The sequence below is a fragment of the Sitophilus oryzae genome, unplaced genomic scaffold (genome assembly GCF_002938485.1).
Source record: "Sitophilus oryzae breed Bouriz unplaced genomic scaffold, Soryzae_2.0 scaffold_810_pilon_pilon, whole genome shotgun sequence".
In the NCBI taxonomy this organism is placed as follows: domain Eukaryota; kingdom Metazoa; phylum Arthropoda; class Insecta; order Coleoptera; family Curculionidae; genus Sitophilus; species Sitophilus oryzae.
Window position 1 is genome coordinate 5,557,941 of NW_022147429.1, and position 19,153 is coordinate 5,577,093.

At 31.4% G+C, this 19,153-nt stretch overlaps 1 protein-coding gene and 1 long non-coding RNA gene across 5 annotated transcripts in view; one reads left to right on the top strand and one right to left on the bottom strand.

The window, feature by feature from the left end:
• The first annotated feature begins 40 nt into the window (after positions 1–40).
• Positions 41–19,153, top strand: part of LOC115888985 (transmembrane protein 68) — a 55,728-nt gene continuing 36,615 nt past the window's right edge. For all 3 annotated transcript variants that reach the window (XM_030908887.1, XM_030908885.1, XM_030908886.1), the window contains exons 1-5: positions 41–281; positions 389–625; positions 676–843; positions 5,509–5,699; positions 5,754–5,957. In XM_030908887.1, the coding sequence (XP_030764747.1) occupies positions 236–281; positions 389–625; positions 676–843; positions 5,509–5,699; positions 5,754–5,957 (846 nt within the window). In that variant the 5' untranslated portion in view covers positions 41–235. The remainder of the gene's footprint in view (positions 282–388; positions 626–675; positions 844–5,508; positions 5,700–5,753; positions 5,958–19,153) is intronic.
• LOC115888986 lies at positions 13,648–14,968 on the bottom strand. Of its 2 annotated transcripts, XR_004051348.1 has the most exons (4): positions 14,700–14,968; positions 14,545–14,627; positions 14,192–14,314; positions 13,648–14,121 (listed from the first exon to the last, which is right to left on the bottom strand). It is a non-coding gene; the product is annotated as an uncharacterized LOC115888986 (long non-coding RNA). The 2 variants fall into 2 exon arrangements; XR_004051347.1 differs by having other exon boundaries at positions 14,545–14,960.

Below are 19,153 nucleotides of genomic sequence, written 5' to 3' on the forward strand. Positions count from 1 at the left end.
ATTATAAGCGGTTTCCCGGAAGATAGGTATTGGTACCCCTGATGACAAGATATTCATCAGCTGTTTTTGTTGTCAAACAGGTCGCAGGTCTATTTAAATTAAAAGTTATTGAGTGTTCCCATTATTGTTTGTAAATGTGGCAAGTTCTTAAAATTTTACCATCATATAAAATTAGAAGATATATAACACTTCTCATGAATATATTAACAATACTTTAATATTTTTGTAATTTAGAATGCAAATTTTAGATCAATGTTTACAATTCATAAAAGATTACATAGGTAATTTTCCCAAAACAGTTTATTTGTAAAATTTCCTTTTTTATAGTTGTACTGATAAGTATGTAATGGATAATAGTACTCTGAAAATTAGAATATTCTTTTTTTAGTTAATTTTGTTGATATTGATTATTCCATTTGGTTAACATGGTGTTTAATGCCTTTACTAGTAACCTTTTTGTTGCCTGTGATAATAGCCGTTTTATTATACATAACAGCTTTTGTGCTATACATTTACAAACTGCATTGGAGTTGTTTAAAAACGGCCTTAAGAACAGGTGATAAATGGGAAGCTGCTAGAAAATGTGTTGCAGCAATTTGGGATGCTCATGGCTGGATATGGCACGGTACATTTATAAGCAATTCTTATTCAATTATACACTTAATTTTATTTTAGGTTATGAGATACATGGCTTAGAAAATCTTCCTATATCTGGACCAGTTTTATTTATCTATTATCATGGGGCTATACCAATAGATCTTTACTATTTTTTAGCAAAGATGCTTTTATCAAAATTCGGTTTGGTCCATACTGTGGCAGATCATTTTCTATTCAAAATACCAGGTGTATATTATTCCTTATCTATATAGTGCTATAAACGCTACATAGAATTTATTTTTGGAATGAATGAGAGAGAATGAAATGAACAAAGAATGAAATGAGAGAAACAGAACAGAGAGAAACAGAGAATGAAATGAGCAAAAATGAATGAATATTGAGAATTTATAATTAGCACAAAGAAAATAGGTTGAAAAATCAGTTACTTTCTTAAATTTTATTCTGAATTTACTCATTTTTTTATATTATTCTTGAGAAAAATCATAGTTTTAAGGACATTTAGAACAAAAAGAAGTAAATAATACAAATAGGTATTTAGAATACATTGTCTTTCTTATTGGGCAGAGTAAACTATAATTATATTAATAATACTAATAAATTTATTGATAGTTATATATAGGAGTATTTGCACAAGTCAAGAGAAAGTAAAGTAGGCAAAATTAGGTAGGGTCAAACTTAATTCTAATAATAAATCCAATATGTACTTACACTAAATTTACTAAATATGACACTAATTAAAATAATTCATTTATTACATTATTTAAACAAAAGTTAAAGTCAGTATTAAAAACCTTTCCTACAGTTAAACAATATTATAAGGATATAAGCACATATAGTCTTTAAATCACTCCAAAGTAAACAACAAACAGATTCAGAAGTCCAAGCAGAAATTGGGTGTTGCTAGAAATTTTTGAGCCAATTTCTTCAACGGAGCCTTAAACAACCTTCATATTTCTTCAACTTCGCAGAAAATTCCAGATTTTGTGAAAAATTGCCAAATTTCATGTATTTTTCCTATTTTTATAATTAGGAGAAACTTTTTAAAAAATATTTCTAATAATTTTTGGACACCGATGTTTATAAACTTTTTATTAAAAAAATAACACAATCAAAAATGCTGTGATAGGTACTTGATAGCACTATTATAAAGTATTTTTCAAAAAATTCATTGCTTACAATGACTGCTTCAACGGCTTCAACCGAGAATAATTAATTAATCGTCCAAGACGTCATGATCAGCTGACTTTTTAGATTAGATATGTTTCCATTTACCAATGTATTTCTCTTCAACATCAAGAACTTGGGTCACAACTTGGGTTTAGTTATGGTTGTGTGAAATAAGACGTGTTGAAAGATGAAAATTTATCTATTAATTTTTTGTTTCCATCATTTTAACTGAAAGCAACGTCGGTGAAAAATTAATAAAAGCATTATACAGACATGGGTTATATCTTCCAAAATTAGTTGTTCGAAGCCATAGCTTATAGAAGAAACTCCCTGAAACCGCAGTAGTTAGTTACTTGTTCGCTGGTTAGCCAGTGCACCGTTAAGTAACGTTTAATTTACATTTAAATCTGATGTTGATGTTTACAAATTATTATGTATGATCATTACGTGATGATCTAAGAAATGTTTACAAATTATTACATATTGATCTTATTCAGGGTGTTTTAAAAACATGTGCCATCTCTTTGTGGGGAGATTCCTAACGTAAAAATAAGATTTATTTTTCATATCAACATAGGTCGAATTCTGCTTAGTTTCGCAGCTACGGGGGGTTAATTCTTCATTTCTTTTCGATTTAATATAACCGTTTTCCCCACGAAGGGAAGAAAACGGATATTTCAGGTCCTGCCTAGGCTTGACCGCTTTAACCCTTGACGACGCATATGAGAAGGTACTGAACATGGACCACCGGCCGCGCCCGAAAAAGCGCCCTCCTCTGAACTGTGTATAGTCATTGTCTTTTATTGTTTTTGTTGGAGAATCTAGTGTATGGCTTGTCTCTGGGTTTGCCTCTGGAAGTGGTTGGTGCATTCTTGTTGAAATCTTTTGATGTCTTTGGAAAATTTTTGTGTCTGGATCTCGCTTGATGAGTTGGGGGTTTTCGAAATGTACCTTGTGGATGTTTGTTTTGGTTCTCAAACTTTGAGGAACGAAAGGGCGGTCTAAAAGACTGGTGCTGCTTAAACAGTTCCGATAATTCAGCTTCCTCAAAGAGATGGGATTTGGATGGAGGTATGTTGTTCAGTAACGATGCCACCATGTCATTTCGAGGTCTGAACAATTTTCTACGCAATTCTATTGTCTTGGCTCTTTTACCACACACGAATTGTAGCAGATCGTTAGAATTTTGCTTAAACTGTGAGTCAGGACCCCACAGGATATTACCAGCTTCCTGTCTGATTTGTGGAAATTTAGTCACTAGTTCCTTGATACCTTGAGAAAAACTATCCCGTTGAAGGAGGAGTCCGTGGGTAATTGTCCCAAAAGAGTTAGTGGTTAAGTTCTTTAATTGATAATTGGTTTTTAATGGTCCAAGAACCGGTGAAGCTTGTAGTTTCTTCCGCGCATCTACATATCTAATTTTATTGAAGGATGACAACCCCAACCGTTGGCATTCTATAACTTGCTGCTCAATGTGATGTTTTGCCGCTGAGACGGACGGTTCTATTTCTTGTGTTCTTGGTTCAAAATCCAATTCCTCTTCCGGATGATTCTGGCTCTGACTCGAATGACAAGTTGGAGATGTGGGTGGTTCCCAAATATCAGATTCATCTTTATCCGAAGACTCTATAGAGGGAGCTTCGTTATCTTCCGATTCATTATTGTCCATAGCATCTTGTTGAGATTGAAAACGATGCATAAAATTCATGAACATTTCTTTCAATTCATTATGATCCCTTTCAATCTTTTCCAAGCGTGATTCTTTCTTGGGTTGCGACGAAGTCGATGTTGAGCAGCCCTCTTCATCGTCCCACAGATTAGTGTCTTTGTCGTAACTCTGAAGGTGAAGACAAGCCTTTTCACGAGAAATCAGGAGCGGCTTAAGGTCACTTATAGCCGCCAGAACCAACTCATGGTGGATGGATGAACCTCGAATGCGTGATGATAATGAAGGAGGCCCGATGATTAACGCCACACACAGTGGCCAAGATAGCATCCGGAGTTTGTAGTTTTTGTAAACTTGTTCTGGTAAACTATTTGCTTTGGGATTAAATGCTTTAGCAATGCCAACCGTTGGTAAGGCAAAACGGAGTTTATTAAGTATGCTGGGATCAACGGACTCTCCGAAGAGAACCTCCCTATCATAGCATGCCACCTTCCAGTTCTCCCAACCTTTTGGAAGCGAATTCTTGGCCAGTTTTTTCAGATTTTCCAGAACTGGTTGATCCTTCTCATCGTCTGTGGGCAGATCAAATAACTCCAAAATTGGAGTAAAGTGTTTTGTGCTCGGAGACAGCATCTAGAACAAGGAAAGAGAGCCATTAGAAAAAAACTAAGGCTTCCTGAGAAGCTGTGTACATGCTCGAATCAGCCAGTACAGCTATCGTTAAATCAGCCCGTAAGGCTCCTTAAATCGGCACGTACGGCCCGTCAAATCAGCCCGTATGGCTCGTCAAATCAGCCTCTACGGCTCGTCAAATCAGCCCCTACGGCTCGTCAAATCAGTCCGTACGGCTTGTCAAATCAGCCCGTACGGCTCGTCAAATCAGCCCGTACGGCTCGTCAAATCAGCCCGTACGGCTCGTCAAATCAGCCCGTACGGCTCGTCAAATCAGCCCGTACGGCTCGTCAAATCAGCCCGTACGGCTCGTCAAATCAGCCCGTACGGCTTCTCAAATCAGCTCGTAAGGCTCGTCAAATCAGCCCGTACGGCTCCTCAAATCAGGCCGTAATATCAATTATCGAGAGCAGATAGCAGTGCGATAAATTAAATATAAATAAATGGGTCAGAAAACGCCGATTTATTTATTTATTTACTTATTCTATGCGGCTATTCATTAGACTATATTTTTACTAGGACTAATTCAATACCCTGTACTAACACAAATACCAAGAAATAGAGTTAAAAAATTAAATATTTATATTTTTTATGTATATAAATACCTAAGTCATAAATAAATCATTTGTTTTCAATTTTTAGGAACAATACTATTTTTGATATAATGTGTTTATTTATTATTTTTATATCTGATACAACACTCTGTGACGGCCAGACGGGCCGAATTGCTTTAAAAATATTCTATTCAGTTTTGTCTTCGCATATCGTAGTTCTTTTGTGATTTTCGCTCGGTATGGCTTTGAAGAAACGTTACTTTATTTAATATTGGAACATTTAATAAGCTCATAAATAGGAAGTTCGCTTTTTAGTTAACTTGGATATTTTTACATTTCTGAAAACAATATTTTCTAATTAGTAAAACGTAAAAAATCGTTAGATCTGACAGCCTTGCCGAAACTGGTCGTTCATCTGGCTGCACCTATGTACGCAACCAGCCGACGCGACGCTCGACGTCCAGGTCGTTGTGACCCATTGAGACCTGGCCGTCAGTGAATTCGAGCTCTAATAGCCAACTTTTATAAAATTTTCTCATGTCATTAACTGGCCTAACTGCCATTTTTTCCCTTTTTCGATAAAAATAGAAAATACAATTTACCTCTCTTAAAAAATTTTCTGACTCGTTAGATACACTATATACGTATAATAGGGTGTATTATAAATACTATAGAGAGAAATATTTTTTTTATTAAAAAACTATTCAAATGCTATTTAGACTCAGAAATATAGAATCACCTAAACAATGTTTATAGGAAACGTTCTCCATCATGCCTGCTTATACCGACATGCTTGTTATACATATAATAGAGTATTTATTTTCTTTCGAGGCTTTAATATATTGGCAGACTGTATGAAAGTTATTCCTGGAACAGTACAGTCGTGTTCAAGATTATTAAAAGAAGGAAATTATTTGGCAATATCCCCTGGTGGCGTGTATGAAGCGCAGTTTAGCACTAATTATGAGTTAATGTGGAAGAGGAGATTAGGATTTGCGAAAGCAGCGTTAGACTCAAAAGCAGTATGTAATCTGATCTTCATTATAAATATTTTTTCAACTTTATCAAACTTTCAGCCAGTGGTGCCTATATTTACTGAAAATATTAGAGAGGCATTCCGAGCAGTTAGCATAGGCAGAAGAATATTTCTTAAATTATATTCTTGGACTAGAATTCCTTTTGCTCCTTTGTATGGGGGATTTCCAGTAAAAATGATAACGCATATTGGAAAACCAATATATTACGATCCAGATTTAACAGCAGAAGATTTACAAAAACGGGTAAATATATTCTTTATTGATACAGATTTTTTCAGTTAAAATTAAGATTTAGAATTATTTATAAATATACAGGAGTATTGTAGCTAAACAGGGTTCGTTGAAGGACTATTAGAGCTACAATTTGAAAATATTTTTACAAGATACAGAGTGTCCCAAAGAAGTAAAAAATATTATAGTTGTATTTTTTTAAATGCAACACCCTGTATATTATTATATTTTTAGATTCTGCGATTAAAATAAAGATACATTTGGTTAAGGTTTATCACACTTAAACCTTACCGTTTTTGAAATATTTTCAATTTTATGAAATTGCAGTAAAAATTTTAAGACTTCATTTCTGCAAGGGTGTCGAAGTTTTTAATACTAAATAATTACTGAAGTTTATTTATTGATCAGATATTGTGTTGCAATAATAAACAAAATACTATCTTATACAGAGTGTCTAAAAATTTATATTAAACAGTTACTAGTTTTAAGCGGCAATAATTTATTTAATTTAAATAGAACACCCTGTATATTTTACGAGAATCAGATGAACAATTTAATTGTCTATCAAATTGTATTATACCATTTTTTACCTATTTCTTCAAATTTTCGTAGAAGTAATATTTTCTTATAATTTAGACCTCATTTATCACTATACCCATGGATTACTGACATTTTAGATTATTTTTAAAAATGTAACAAATTTTCAAAGAGTACCAGATAATATTGTCGATATAATTTGCTTATTTCATTAAAAAATAAGAAAAACTGTTTAAATATTTGTTAAATAGGACCAATTAATATGATCCCAGTATATAAACTACATTAATTGATTGTTTACGTTGATTAATAATAATTGCTCCAAGTACTAAAAAACTGAATTTTGTATGTGTATTAGACAGTGCGGTAAAAAGTAACACCTTATAAATTTTATTTAATTTTTAACAAATGCTTATTTATAGTAAGAGACGTTCATTTCCATATGTTATTATTGTATTGATTTCTGAGTCAAATCCACATTTATTTAGAATAATTTATTGATTAAAACAATTAAGTATGCATTTGACTAATTGTTAGGAGGGGTAAATTAATAATTAGTAATAATTGGTAAACTCTTTTACAAAGATTTAAATAGTTTTCTTTTTGTAAACAAATGGGCTTGCACTATTACTATTTTTGCCATCTGTATATTTTGTACATATGTTGCTTTAAAAAAATCTAAAATGTCAATATTCCATGGGTATAGTGATAAATGAGGTCTAAATAATAAGAAAATGCATTTTCTACGAAAACTTGAAGAAATAGGTAAAAAATGGTATAATACAATTGATAGACAATTAAATTGTGCACCTGATTCACGTAAAATATACAGGGTGTACCATTTAAATTAAACAAGTTACTGCCGTTGAAAGCTAGTAATTATTTAATATAATTTTTTGAACACTCTGTATAAGGTAGTATAAGTTTTATTATTGCAACATAATATATGATCAATAAATAATCTTCAGTAAATATTTAGTATTAAAACCTTTAATACCATTGGAGAAATAAAGCCTTATTTTTTTTTACTGCAATGCAATTTCACAAAATTGAAAATATTTCAAAAACGGTAATGTTTAAGTGTGATAAACCTTAACCAAATTCATCTTTATTTCAATCGTAGAATCTAAAAATGGAATAATATACAGGGCGTTCCATTTAAAAAATACAACTATAATATTTTTTACTTATTGGGGACACTCTGTATCTTGTATTTTTAAATTGTAGCTTAATAGTCCTTCAACGAACCCAAAACTTAAATTAAAAAAGCTTAAAAAAGCTACAATACTCCGTGTCGTATGTGGTGAACAACCCTGTATAATTTAGCTTTGCATTATTGTAACGTAGTTTTATACAGAGTGTTCCTTAATGACATGCTAATATTTAAGGAGGCGATTCTTGGATCTATTCTAAGAAAAAAACTTGAAAAATGAATGTATGTCCTAAACATCTCAACTTTTGAGATATAGGGTGGTTAATTTTTTTTTAAAAATATGTTTTTTTTTTCATATCAACTCTGATATTATTATCGCTATTTTGATGAAACTTGATATACACGTTTTCTATACATCAAGATGTCTTTTTTGATGCACAAAAATATTTATTTATTTTAACCAACGCCATCCATACGGGTTTTATAATGAATATTTTTGGAGAAAATAAAATGGTACGCCATTGACTTGTTTTAAAATAAATATTATTTTCAAAATCTTCATTCTTTTCTAAACCATTTTCATCTCTTGTTTTTCCTTCGTTTGACGCATGTTTTTTTTTCGTAAAAAAGTTAAAGTCATTTTACGATAAAAATCTGATGCGATGATTGTTGTGTGGAAATCGTTTCTGCATCGGCATTAAGTTTTCATTATCTTTATTTGGTTTAAAAAAAAACGTTTCGGCTAACATTATAGCCTTCATCAGTGTTGTGTCTATAACAAAGTACAATCTCAATTTACTTTATAATTTTTTTTTTGAAAAAAATACATTTATACGAATCACGAATACATAGTTAAAATTGCAAGAGAGTTTTGAAAAAAAGTTTATTTTAGAAAATTTGTATCTCAAAAGTTAAGATGTTTAGACTTTTTTATATGAAATTTTTCATTTGAAGTTTTTTTCTTAGAATAGGCCCAAGCTTCACCGGTTTAAATATTAGCATGACATTAAGGAACACCCTGTATATTATTATTATTACAATTGGGGGTTGGAACCTTGGGTGTTACAACACAATAAAAAAAACTAATTCACCACAATACACGAAAATACTTTTGCACTGGACCCGCGTTCCTCTAACAATGATTAAAACTAAGTTTAGTTTTAATCATCTGCTGATGATGCTAACATGGTTGGCGCAATTCGCGTCCACTGTTTTTAGACGTTTTTATGTAATATCACAGATAACATATAATCCAGATGGCCATTGCTTACGGAACAGCATGTTTTCGATGAGACAGTTCCCTATTAATGACACAGAGGGCGGCTATAGCCAAATCTAATAATATTTTTAAAACGAACGAATTTGGAGCCACACCACGGCCACGCGATGTGAAGCGACGTAGCCGGTTGTTCACATTTATAAGCAAATTCCCGGTCAAACCCAGGGAAAATGTATATTCGCACTTTAATACTAGACAATTGGATATGAAAATACTAGTCGCAGTGGATGTTTGAAAGTCAGAATTTCTAGATGCATATATATTCTATTTATAGCCATGAAATTTATAATTTAGATTTTATTTTTATTATTTGTCTCTTAATATTCATTAGCTGAAAATAAGGGTAAAGGTTATCTATATAGTAATAAATAAAATTTGGCACATAGGTTCCTTAAGTGATGTAAATGAGCACTAAGAAGGGATTTTTTGAAAATTCGACCGCTAAGGGGGTGAAATTAGGGATGAAAAGCTGCATAAAAATTTGTTAAAATCTGGTTTAAGAGTATGAAATTTTTCACGAGTGCTCCTTGACTGACGTAATTGAACACTAAGGGGCAATTTTTGGAAATTCGCTCGTTAAGGGGGTGATATGGGGGGTACTTTTGTATACAAAAAAAAGCATGTCCTAGGACTACGAAATTTTGCACAGAGGTGCCTTAAGTAGCGTAACTTAACAGTTCGATTATACAAAGCGATTTTAGGAAATTCTTCTACTAAGGGGTGAAACTGGGGGTGAAATTTTGCATACTTTTTTAAAATTAGTCCGAGGAGTTTGAAATTTGGAAATTGTTAATTAAGTGACGAAAGTGAGTACTCAGAAGCAAATTTTGGACATTCATCCCCTAAGAAATAAGGGATGAAAATTGGTATAAAAATTTGTTAAAATCGGTTTTAGAAGTATGAAATTCTGCGTAGACGTTCCTTATGTAACTTAATTTAGCACTAAGAGGCAATTTTAGGAAATTTTGCCTCTAAGGGGGTGAAATGAAGGGTGAACGTTCTGAAAAAAAATCTGTTCTAGATGTATGAAAATTTGCACAGAGGTTCATCTAGTGATGAAAGTTATACTCAGAAGCGAATTTTGGGCATTCATCCCTTAAGAAATAAGGGATGAAAATATGTACAAAAATTTGTTAAAATCGGTTTTAGAAGTATAAAATTGTTCGCAGACGTTCCTTATATAAGGTAATTTAGCACTAAGAAGCAATTTTTCGAAATTTTCCCTCTAAGGGGGTGAAATGAGGGGTGAACTTTCTGAAAAAAATCTGTCCTAGAAGTATGAAAATTTGCACAGAGGTTCCTCAAGTGATGAAAGTGAGTACTCAGAAGCGAATTTTAGGCATTCGCCCCATAAGAATTAAGGGATGAAAATTTGTACAAAAATTCATTAAAATCGGTTTTGGAAGTATGAAATTTTGCCCAGACGTCCCTTTTGTAACGAAATTTAGCACTAAGGAACAATTTTTGGAAATTCGCCCTCTAAGGGGGTGAAATGAGCTGTGGACGTTCTGAAAAAAAATGCTTGTTATTGCTAAATTACGTTACATAAGGAACAAACATAATTTCATACTTCTAAACCCGATTTTAACAAATGTTTGTACAAATTTTCATCCCTTATTTCACTCTCTTAGGAGATGAATGTCCAAAATCCACCTGTACAAAATTCCACACTCGTAGGACTGTTAGTTTCAACTAACAATTTATTAAAGGGCAACTATATAAAAAATATAAAAATTATACAGGGTGGCGCCTCTCATACGACTCGGAGGCTCCAAGGAGAACGATGAGTTCGTATTGAAATGAAATTTTGTGAGCATATGTAAGTTAATTCTGAGCACGTTTTAAAAATATAGAAAGTTCTACAGGGTGTCCCCAAAAAATGTACATCAAAGTTGTGTTCTTTTGTAATGGAATACCCCCTTTATTAATTAATTTTTAGATTCTAAGAGAAAAATAAAGGTGAGTTTTATTAGGGAAGTATATGACTGAAATGTAAAGTTTTAGACTTACTTAAGATTTTCTAAAAATGAAGAACAATTTTTAAATTTCATGAAAAACTACCTAAATTGAAATATACCCTATTGTACTTTAAATCAAATTAAAACCGGACCCATAAAGTTATACAGGGTGAGGCAAAATTAATGCTGAACATTGGTATAACCTGTATAACTCCTTTAATACCCACCCTGTATAACTCCTTTAGTTTAATTGAATCACCCAGAATATTATTCCGATATTCATGGGAAATTCATGTCACTTCCAAATACTATTAAGGTTGCCGGCCTACCCCTCAAACAAAGATTTTCCTAGATATTTTCATTTCTATGATTTAGTGTGAATAGATCTTTATTATTTGATAAAATCTAGGGTGGCTGTGATATGTCTGACGTTACTTCAACATAGCTGTCAAATTAGTTCAACTTTAGCAACTAGTTATCATTTTGTGTCAGTTCGTCAGTTGAAACAAAAAAAAATCTAAGAAATTTTCCGAAGATAGAAACTTATCCTACATCAGAGAGAATTGATATGATTCTATGAGTTAGCTCCTGATTTTATATAGTCTGGGCTTTTTTATTTGATTAACATATATCAAATAAAAAAGCCCAGACTAGACAGTGTTAACAAAACTCGACCAAACCAAACCAAACTATTGTCTGAAACTGCATTTTTTTACTTACTAAATATGAATTTTACTTTGTTTTGTTGATCTTTGAAAGGTGTATAAAGTCGAATCATTTTAGATTGGACATTTAAATTTTATGGGATTTTCGGGATCCCGGAATTTAATATCGGGATTTCGGAGATAAACATACACGCCGCCGGGATCCTGGGAGTTCGGGATTTCAGGAAACTCTAGTCGTGAGATTAATGATGTACAGATGCATGTCATGTTGATTTGGAAGTGACAATCGATAAGATTTATCATATAATTTTACATACCTATTAAACGACAGCGATCTTCATTTCCAAGCCCACTCCCATGCCTTTTTTTTCTATCGTACGGTATATTCACTAACTGCATTACCTACTTATAATTTATAACAGTTTATATTCACTGATTCATTTATAATTTGTATCCACTTAATATTACTTGATTTATCCATCGTAAACTTTGCATAGATATAGAAATATAACGATGGACAACTCTTAATGTGTTAAATTATACCCTACGATCGAAAAAAAAACGGCGTCCGATTGGTTTGGAAATGACGATCGATGACATTCCCCATATAATTTTACATATCAAATGACAGCGATCTTCATTTCATAGCCATCGCTGACGCCGTTTTTTTTTCGATCATACGGTATATGGTAAAAGCCATCGATCACCATTTCTAAGGTAACTTAACGCCGTATTTTTACATACAAAATGTGCAAAAAAATTCTATATGAATGAACTCACAATTTTCTATCCACTTTGTACATAAATTAGGATCTCTTGACGCATGAAACTTAAACACATGTACACCTGATTTCCGAGAAATCTCACAATTGTAAAATTGACACTTATTACCAGATATTTTAATAATAATTATCACTAATCACACAGTTGTAATCAAAGACAGTCAAAGGTATATAGTATATTACCATCACAGATTACCATATATTACCCGGCTTTTAAAATATCCATTAAAAACAAAAAACAGTAACGACATATCTAAATATTCTATCCTTGTCGCATATGGTTCGTTCCTGTATTATTCTGTGATAAGGGAAGGAATAGAGATTTTCTGTGATAAGTGGTAAAGCTAGGTTTTCATATGTACAAATTTGGCAAACTTTCCAGGAAATTCGGTCTTATTTTTATTATAAAATTATTTATCATAAACAAATTTATTGTAAAAAAAAAATTTGAACGTATATTCAAATTTTAAACGTTTCAATTAATAAATAACGTAAATCACTTTTAAATTAAATTTAAGAAAAAAAAATCAAAATTAATAAAACGTAAATCACTATAACAAATCATTATTTTAATTTCAAATTTATATTTCGAAGTTATATTACAAGTTATTTACTGTTGTCTTATACAGAGTATATCAAGACAAATGCGAAACTTTAAGGGGTGTATTCTTTGTTATTTGTCAACATTTTTAAAATAAGCTGAAGAGGTTGAAATAAACTATTTCTAATATTCGTTAATTTGACAAAAAACTGGAGCAACGGTATGGAAAAAATGGTTAGATTTGTATATTTAGAACGTTTTTATGACTTGCAATTTTTCCATTAAATTCATTATTTGAAGTTAAAAATAAAATGTAAATCATTATGTATTGGGACCAAAAAAATATTTTAGCAAAGAAGCTGTTCGCCTTAAAAACAGTTTTATTTTCTACTACTGTAAAATATTTTTACAAACGACATATAAAGATAATTGATCGACAAACATGTTTTAAGCTACCCTTCCTAAATCTTCCTTAAAATAAAAAGATTAACAGATGGGAATACATATTATACCGCATGATCGAAAAAAAAACGGCGTCCAGTTGGCTGGGAAATGGCAATCGATGACATTTCCCATATAAATTTACATTTAAAATGACAGCGATCTTCATTTCATAGCCATCGCTGACGCCGTTTTTTTTTATATCAAATAAAGTATTATTAGAAAAGCTCACTAGATTGTTTTCTAGTAAAAAAGACCTTATTTTGTCACAACAGGTGACATTTTTTTGTTTTAAATCAAGTAGGTTTTAAAAAAACTACAATAGGTAAAAAAGTTTCTAAACAAATAGAATATCCAAATTAATTTATTTCCAATGACAATAATGTGTAAGTTTGTAATTAAAGTTAGTTAATAAGAATAATAGGTGTAGTATATTTCAACATCATTCACTGGTTTTAAAAACATCAAAAAATATGCATGTGTTTTCATAGTATAAATATGAATTGTTCCTTACGTTAGTTCTTATTGATATAAAAGCAAAAAAGTATAAAAATTAAAAGCTGCAATTTTATTAAAAATATGTTATTCTAACACATATTTTTTTAACTGTAATGTTCTAAATTGATCAAAATATAAATGTTATTTTTTTCCTAGGAAAAATAAAACTTCATAACTTAATTTTCATAAATAAATTTATTTCTATTAAATTTTATAGAGCAATTTGTATTACAGTTTTATTTCACATATTTTCTAATACTGCTTCGGTGCAGTGCCCCATTGCTATCTGTGAGTTCATTTAAATTATGACGACATTACTGATCTAGAAGATAAAAATGTACCTAAGTACCTTAATATTATAATCAAAAATGACTAATTTTGTAAATGATTACCTATAATGGTTAGATGAGTTATGAATGTAAACTTCTTTACGTTGGTTTCTTGAAGTTAGGTGATATTAATTATCTTCGCATCATCATGGGCTCTAATCAACTGTAGAGTATTCGTCAATCAACCTGAAATATGTAATATTATTTACTACTTTATATTTACGAAAAATTATCATTTTCTTTTTATGAAAATTTTGAGTTAAAATTTAAATGTGATTAGAATAAATATACATCAGTATTTAACATTTTATCATAGGTATTATACATCAGTATTTAACATTTTATCATAGGTAATATTCTATATATTATCTGTGATTTTATGCTAAAATGTTTAGTTTTGTGAAAATATTACTTACCTATAATATTTAAACGAGTTCCTGAATGTACAATTTGTTTATCACGATGTCAAGTTCTAAAATCTTGTATTGGTTGTCTAAAACTGTTTGATTTTGCTTAGTTATATTGTATCCTATATTTTATTAAACAAACTCAAAATAATGTTTATAATTACCTTCATCAGCCTTCATATCATTAAAGTTATTATGATCACTTATCATTATCAGTCATTATGTAGTTATTTGTTCATTTGTTGCTCTGTTCAGAGCCAGCGTTGTTACAAGGGCAAAAATTTTTGTACTATAAATGGTGTCGAAATTGTACTTTTTTAAGTGGGATTGTACATTTTTGGTGCAAAAATGTGGGGTCATGTGATCTCTCTATTTACCTTTTTACTAAGTTTTGGTACGTAGGGTGCATCCACACTATCCTAAAAACAGCGGAACGGCGTATTGGCTTAACGACCTTGAATCGATTTCCTGCAATTCTATTGGCTGAAATTTTTGCCAGGTGAATTTGACAGATAAAATTTCTGACTGATGAATTTTTCAGCCAATAGAATTTCTGGGAATCGATTCAAGGTCGTTACGCCGATACACCGCCGCAGATCCGCTTTTTTTAGGATAATATGGATGCACCCTCACAGAATTATACACCATATGCTGTCCTCCTTTCACGCAGTTGAGCAGCTCTGAACTGTTCAAGAACGAGATACTCTCCCTCCATTCAATTGAGTCATAAAGTTCAGAATTGGCTCCGCGGGACTGGCTTGACATCGGGACACAATAGATCTCTAAGGTCGCAGTGATTAGCCCCCCTCCTACTCACCGCATGGATATCAAACTTACGTTTGACATCCGTGCGGCTTGAACAGCATTTCATGTGATGTATAATTCTGTGCCTCTGCTCCTAGCAACCTGCATTTCAAATCCACGCATCGCGTATCACCGTTCGTCTAAAAATATGTACGTGAGTTTAAGTTTGGGTTAGTTTGGGTTTGAGAAGTAAGAATTGTACATTTTTTCTTGCAATTGTACCTATGTACTCCTTGACTATCAAATGTACCCAAAATAGTACAATTGTACCTATTGTAACAACACTGTTCAGAGCTCTGTTTGTTCTTGTTTGTTTTCAAAGATCATTTTTGAGGTTAATGTCATATGAAACTTTTCGTAATTAGGCAACTGGTAAATGACGTGTGACGATAAATTAATAAAATAATAATGAACGTATTAAGTTAAATATTTATATATTAATTTAACATATCTATTTCATGTTTATAAATTACATAATTTTTAATTTGGTATACCTTTAATTTTATATATTCATAATGAATTGAAATATATTTCGATATAACGTTTGGCAACCACGCAACTGAAGTGCAAGCGACATCTGTGCAAGAGAAGCAAAACCTCCCAAAAAAGTGAGAAAAGATATCTGAAAATTTCAGATTATTCAAATGTCACTCCAATATTTTTCCAAATTGGAGTGAAATTAGGGTGACAATTTTTAACACGTAAGGAGCATAGACTTAAAATAAAATATAGACTGAGCATCTCATTCATAAATAGCTGGAACATGCGGTCAGACACTGTCTTGTTATTGTTGTGTTATTGTTTTAGATTATAACGAGTGCGACACGAGCGATAGATAGGTTGTCTCTGTCGTAACGGTCGTTCCCTGACGACTCTGCCGAGAAACACAACACAAACTTTCGTTTCTCAAGTACACCTGAACTCTCCGTATCATAGCCGGGTAATTTTTTTATTTTAATGAAGCTATAATTAAATTAAAAATATATCGTATTTAAACTTTTTTATATTTTATTAAGATTTAGGACAGGTTTTTTAAATATAAGTTTAGAAAAAACAATTTAGAGTCCAAAAAGGATAAAAATAATAAAATACACGTTATAGAAGAAATTTTATAATTGAAATTAGGTAATTTTTGAAATTAATAATAAATTATTAATTTTAGTCAAACATTTACAACCCCTAATATTAATCAAAACAGGATCTATTCCACAGATATAATAGAATCGGCGACAGGGAGAGAAAAAAAAATATGATTGTTGTAATTTTGTTTCTGGTTAAGTGATGTCTTATTATGTAAATTAGAGAAAACATAAATCTGTTCCATTAAAGCAAGGAAGGTGATAAAATAAAAACTACATTTATTTAACTCGGTACTGTCTTTATTATACCGGGTGCGTCTCAAAAGTGGCTCATCCCCCATAATTTTTTTATATTTTCAAATAAAAAAACAAGATTTAGTATGTTAGTATATGAAATAAATTAGGATTGATTGACGCATTCAATTGTTTTTGGTCACTTCCTGTTTCACCGGAAATGACTATAACTTTTAATTTTTAAACGGCACCCTCGGTATATTTCTACTTTATTCGATAGAAAATGACACTCTGAATAGAATGATATATCATATGTCAACTTTTGACATTTTCGCATATGGTTTAATTGTAATTGTAACACGCGGTTCACATAGCGACAATTTGACTCGAAATACCAAGTGTGTGGTATCAATATATTCATAAAAAAATGCTTTTTCCAAATATGCTAATGAGTCACCCTTGTTCCATTTGAAAAAATTGACATATGTATGATTAAAAATACGATTTGTACATCTTTTAACCGGCTTAGACAAGACACGAAACCTATTAGACGATCAAAACTATTTTTCCAAGGCTCCTTGATTAAAACTTAGTGTTTTTAACAACACCATGGCACCCTGGATTGAAATTTAAAATACGATTTGTTTTTAAGCGACAATGTCAAAAGTTGACATATGATATGTCATTCTATTCAGAGTGTCATTTTTTATCGAATAAAGTAGCAATATACCGAGGTTGCCTTTAAAAATAAAAAGATGTAATCATTTCGGTGAAACAGGAAGAGACCAAAAACAACTGAATACATCAATAAATCCTAATTTATGTCATATACCTATAACATACAAATCTGTTTTTTTTATCTGAAAAAATAAAAAAGTTATAGGGGGTGAGCCACTTTTGAGACGACCCGGTATATTAAAAAATATTGTTTCATAATGTAATATCAATTTAAAATTCTTGTATGTTATTTTATATGCTCAAGATAATTTTAGAATAAACCATATTTTTAATAAAATCATTATTAATTATTAACAGGGTTATAATTATGACTTTGTTACAATGTAAGTAAGTAAATAATGTAATGAGAAAAAATTCAGATTTTACATTTTACTAAAATATTATCTAAATAAGCGCCTTTCTACAACAACGCCACTGGCTCCCAATGGGCAAATTGAGAGTTGTCTACCGGTCGAAAGTCGTTTCAAGACTTAAATGGATTATTTAAGTCAAATTTCTTGCAAATTTGGCACTGGCGAACCATATTTTATAGTTCTTGAACAGAAAAAGTCAATAAAATAAACACTTAAGGACTACAAACTAAGAAAATGCGTTAATACAGCCGGGGACATAGCGGCATCAAAGCTTTACCGCACACTTGCCACGCGTACTACAAGGTAATAAATGAATGAATAGGCTCCCTCGCCTCTAATCGGTGTTATCATATTGTAAAGAACTTATCCTTTTTAAACAGTATCCGACTTATAATTTAGTAGTATAAGGACTATTTAATACATCTATGGAATATTAAAACCTACTTTATTAAACTGTAGTATTAATATCTCAATATATGTGTATAACAAGAAAAAAAATATTGATAATATTAAAGACGTGACAACATAGGCTGGATGAGGAAGGCTCGGTCGACTGTACCCAGAAGTAAACATGTGTACAAAAAAGGTTGTTTGTCCGCGTTGAGATGTAAATAGTGTAGTCTATATTTTATTTTAAGTCTATGGTAAGGAGCCATCTGGATTATGTGTTATCTGTGGTAATATACATTATATGGACACCTATGGTAATCGCAAAACAATTTCCGCTGCACGTGATCAACTTTGAGTGACAAACGATGGCGACAGGGCTGCCAGATTGTGATGGATTTATGAGATGAATCTTAATTTAAAAGTGACAAACAATATTTTCTTTTATAATTTTTTACAGATTTTTACTTTTATTTTTAATTTAATAACTATTATTTTAGTAATTAATTGATTTATTTGTTTTATAGCTTCTTTTTCTTATTACATATTGGCAAACACTAGTCCATTATGAAGATTATCCTAAGCGTTATTATGGGTTAATTATTTATTTATTGATCTACGTCTTACAACGCCATAAGTTTTAATAACAAGTAAGAGGGTGCTATTAGTGCAGAAACTAACAATCACAGAATTTAATAAAATGTGCTTATCAATCAAACTTACTTCTCTGACCGCAGTCAAGTGTAATAAAGGCCCTTTATTCTCACGTTCGCCTTCAAAATAGTTTATCAGGGAAGCTACAAGCTCTTTGCTTCGACTGTTTAAATGCTTCGGCATATTTTCAACACACAATTTCAAGAAATGCAATACAAAAATTGGAAAATTTAGTTCTTAAAAGAACTGTTTCTGCTTGAAAGTACAATTTTTAAAAAAAGACTATGAAAATAGGCAAAAAACGAGAATTACTCACAAAGATTCGACAACAATACGATATTTTACAAAATAATTACTGACATTAGGATC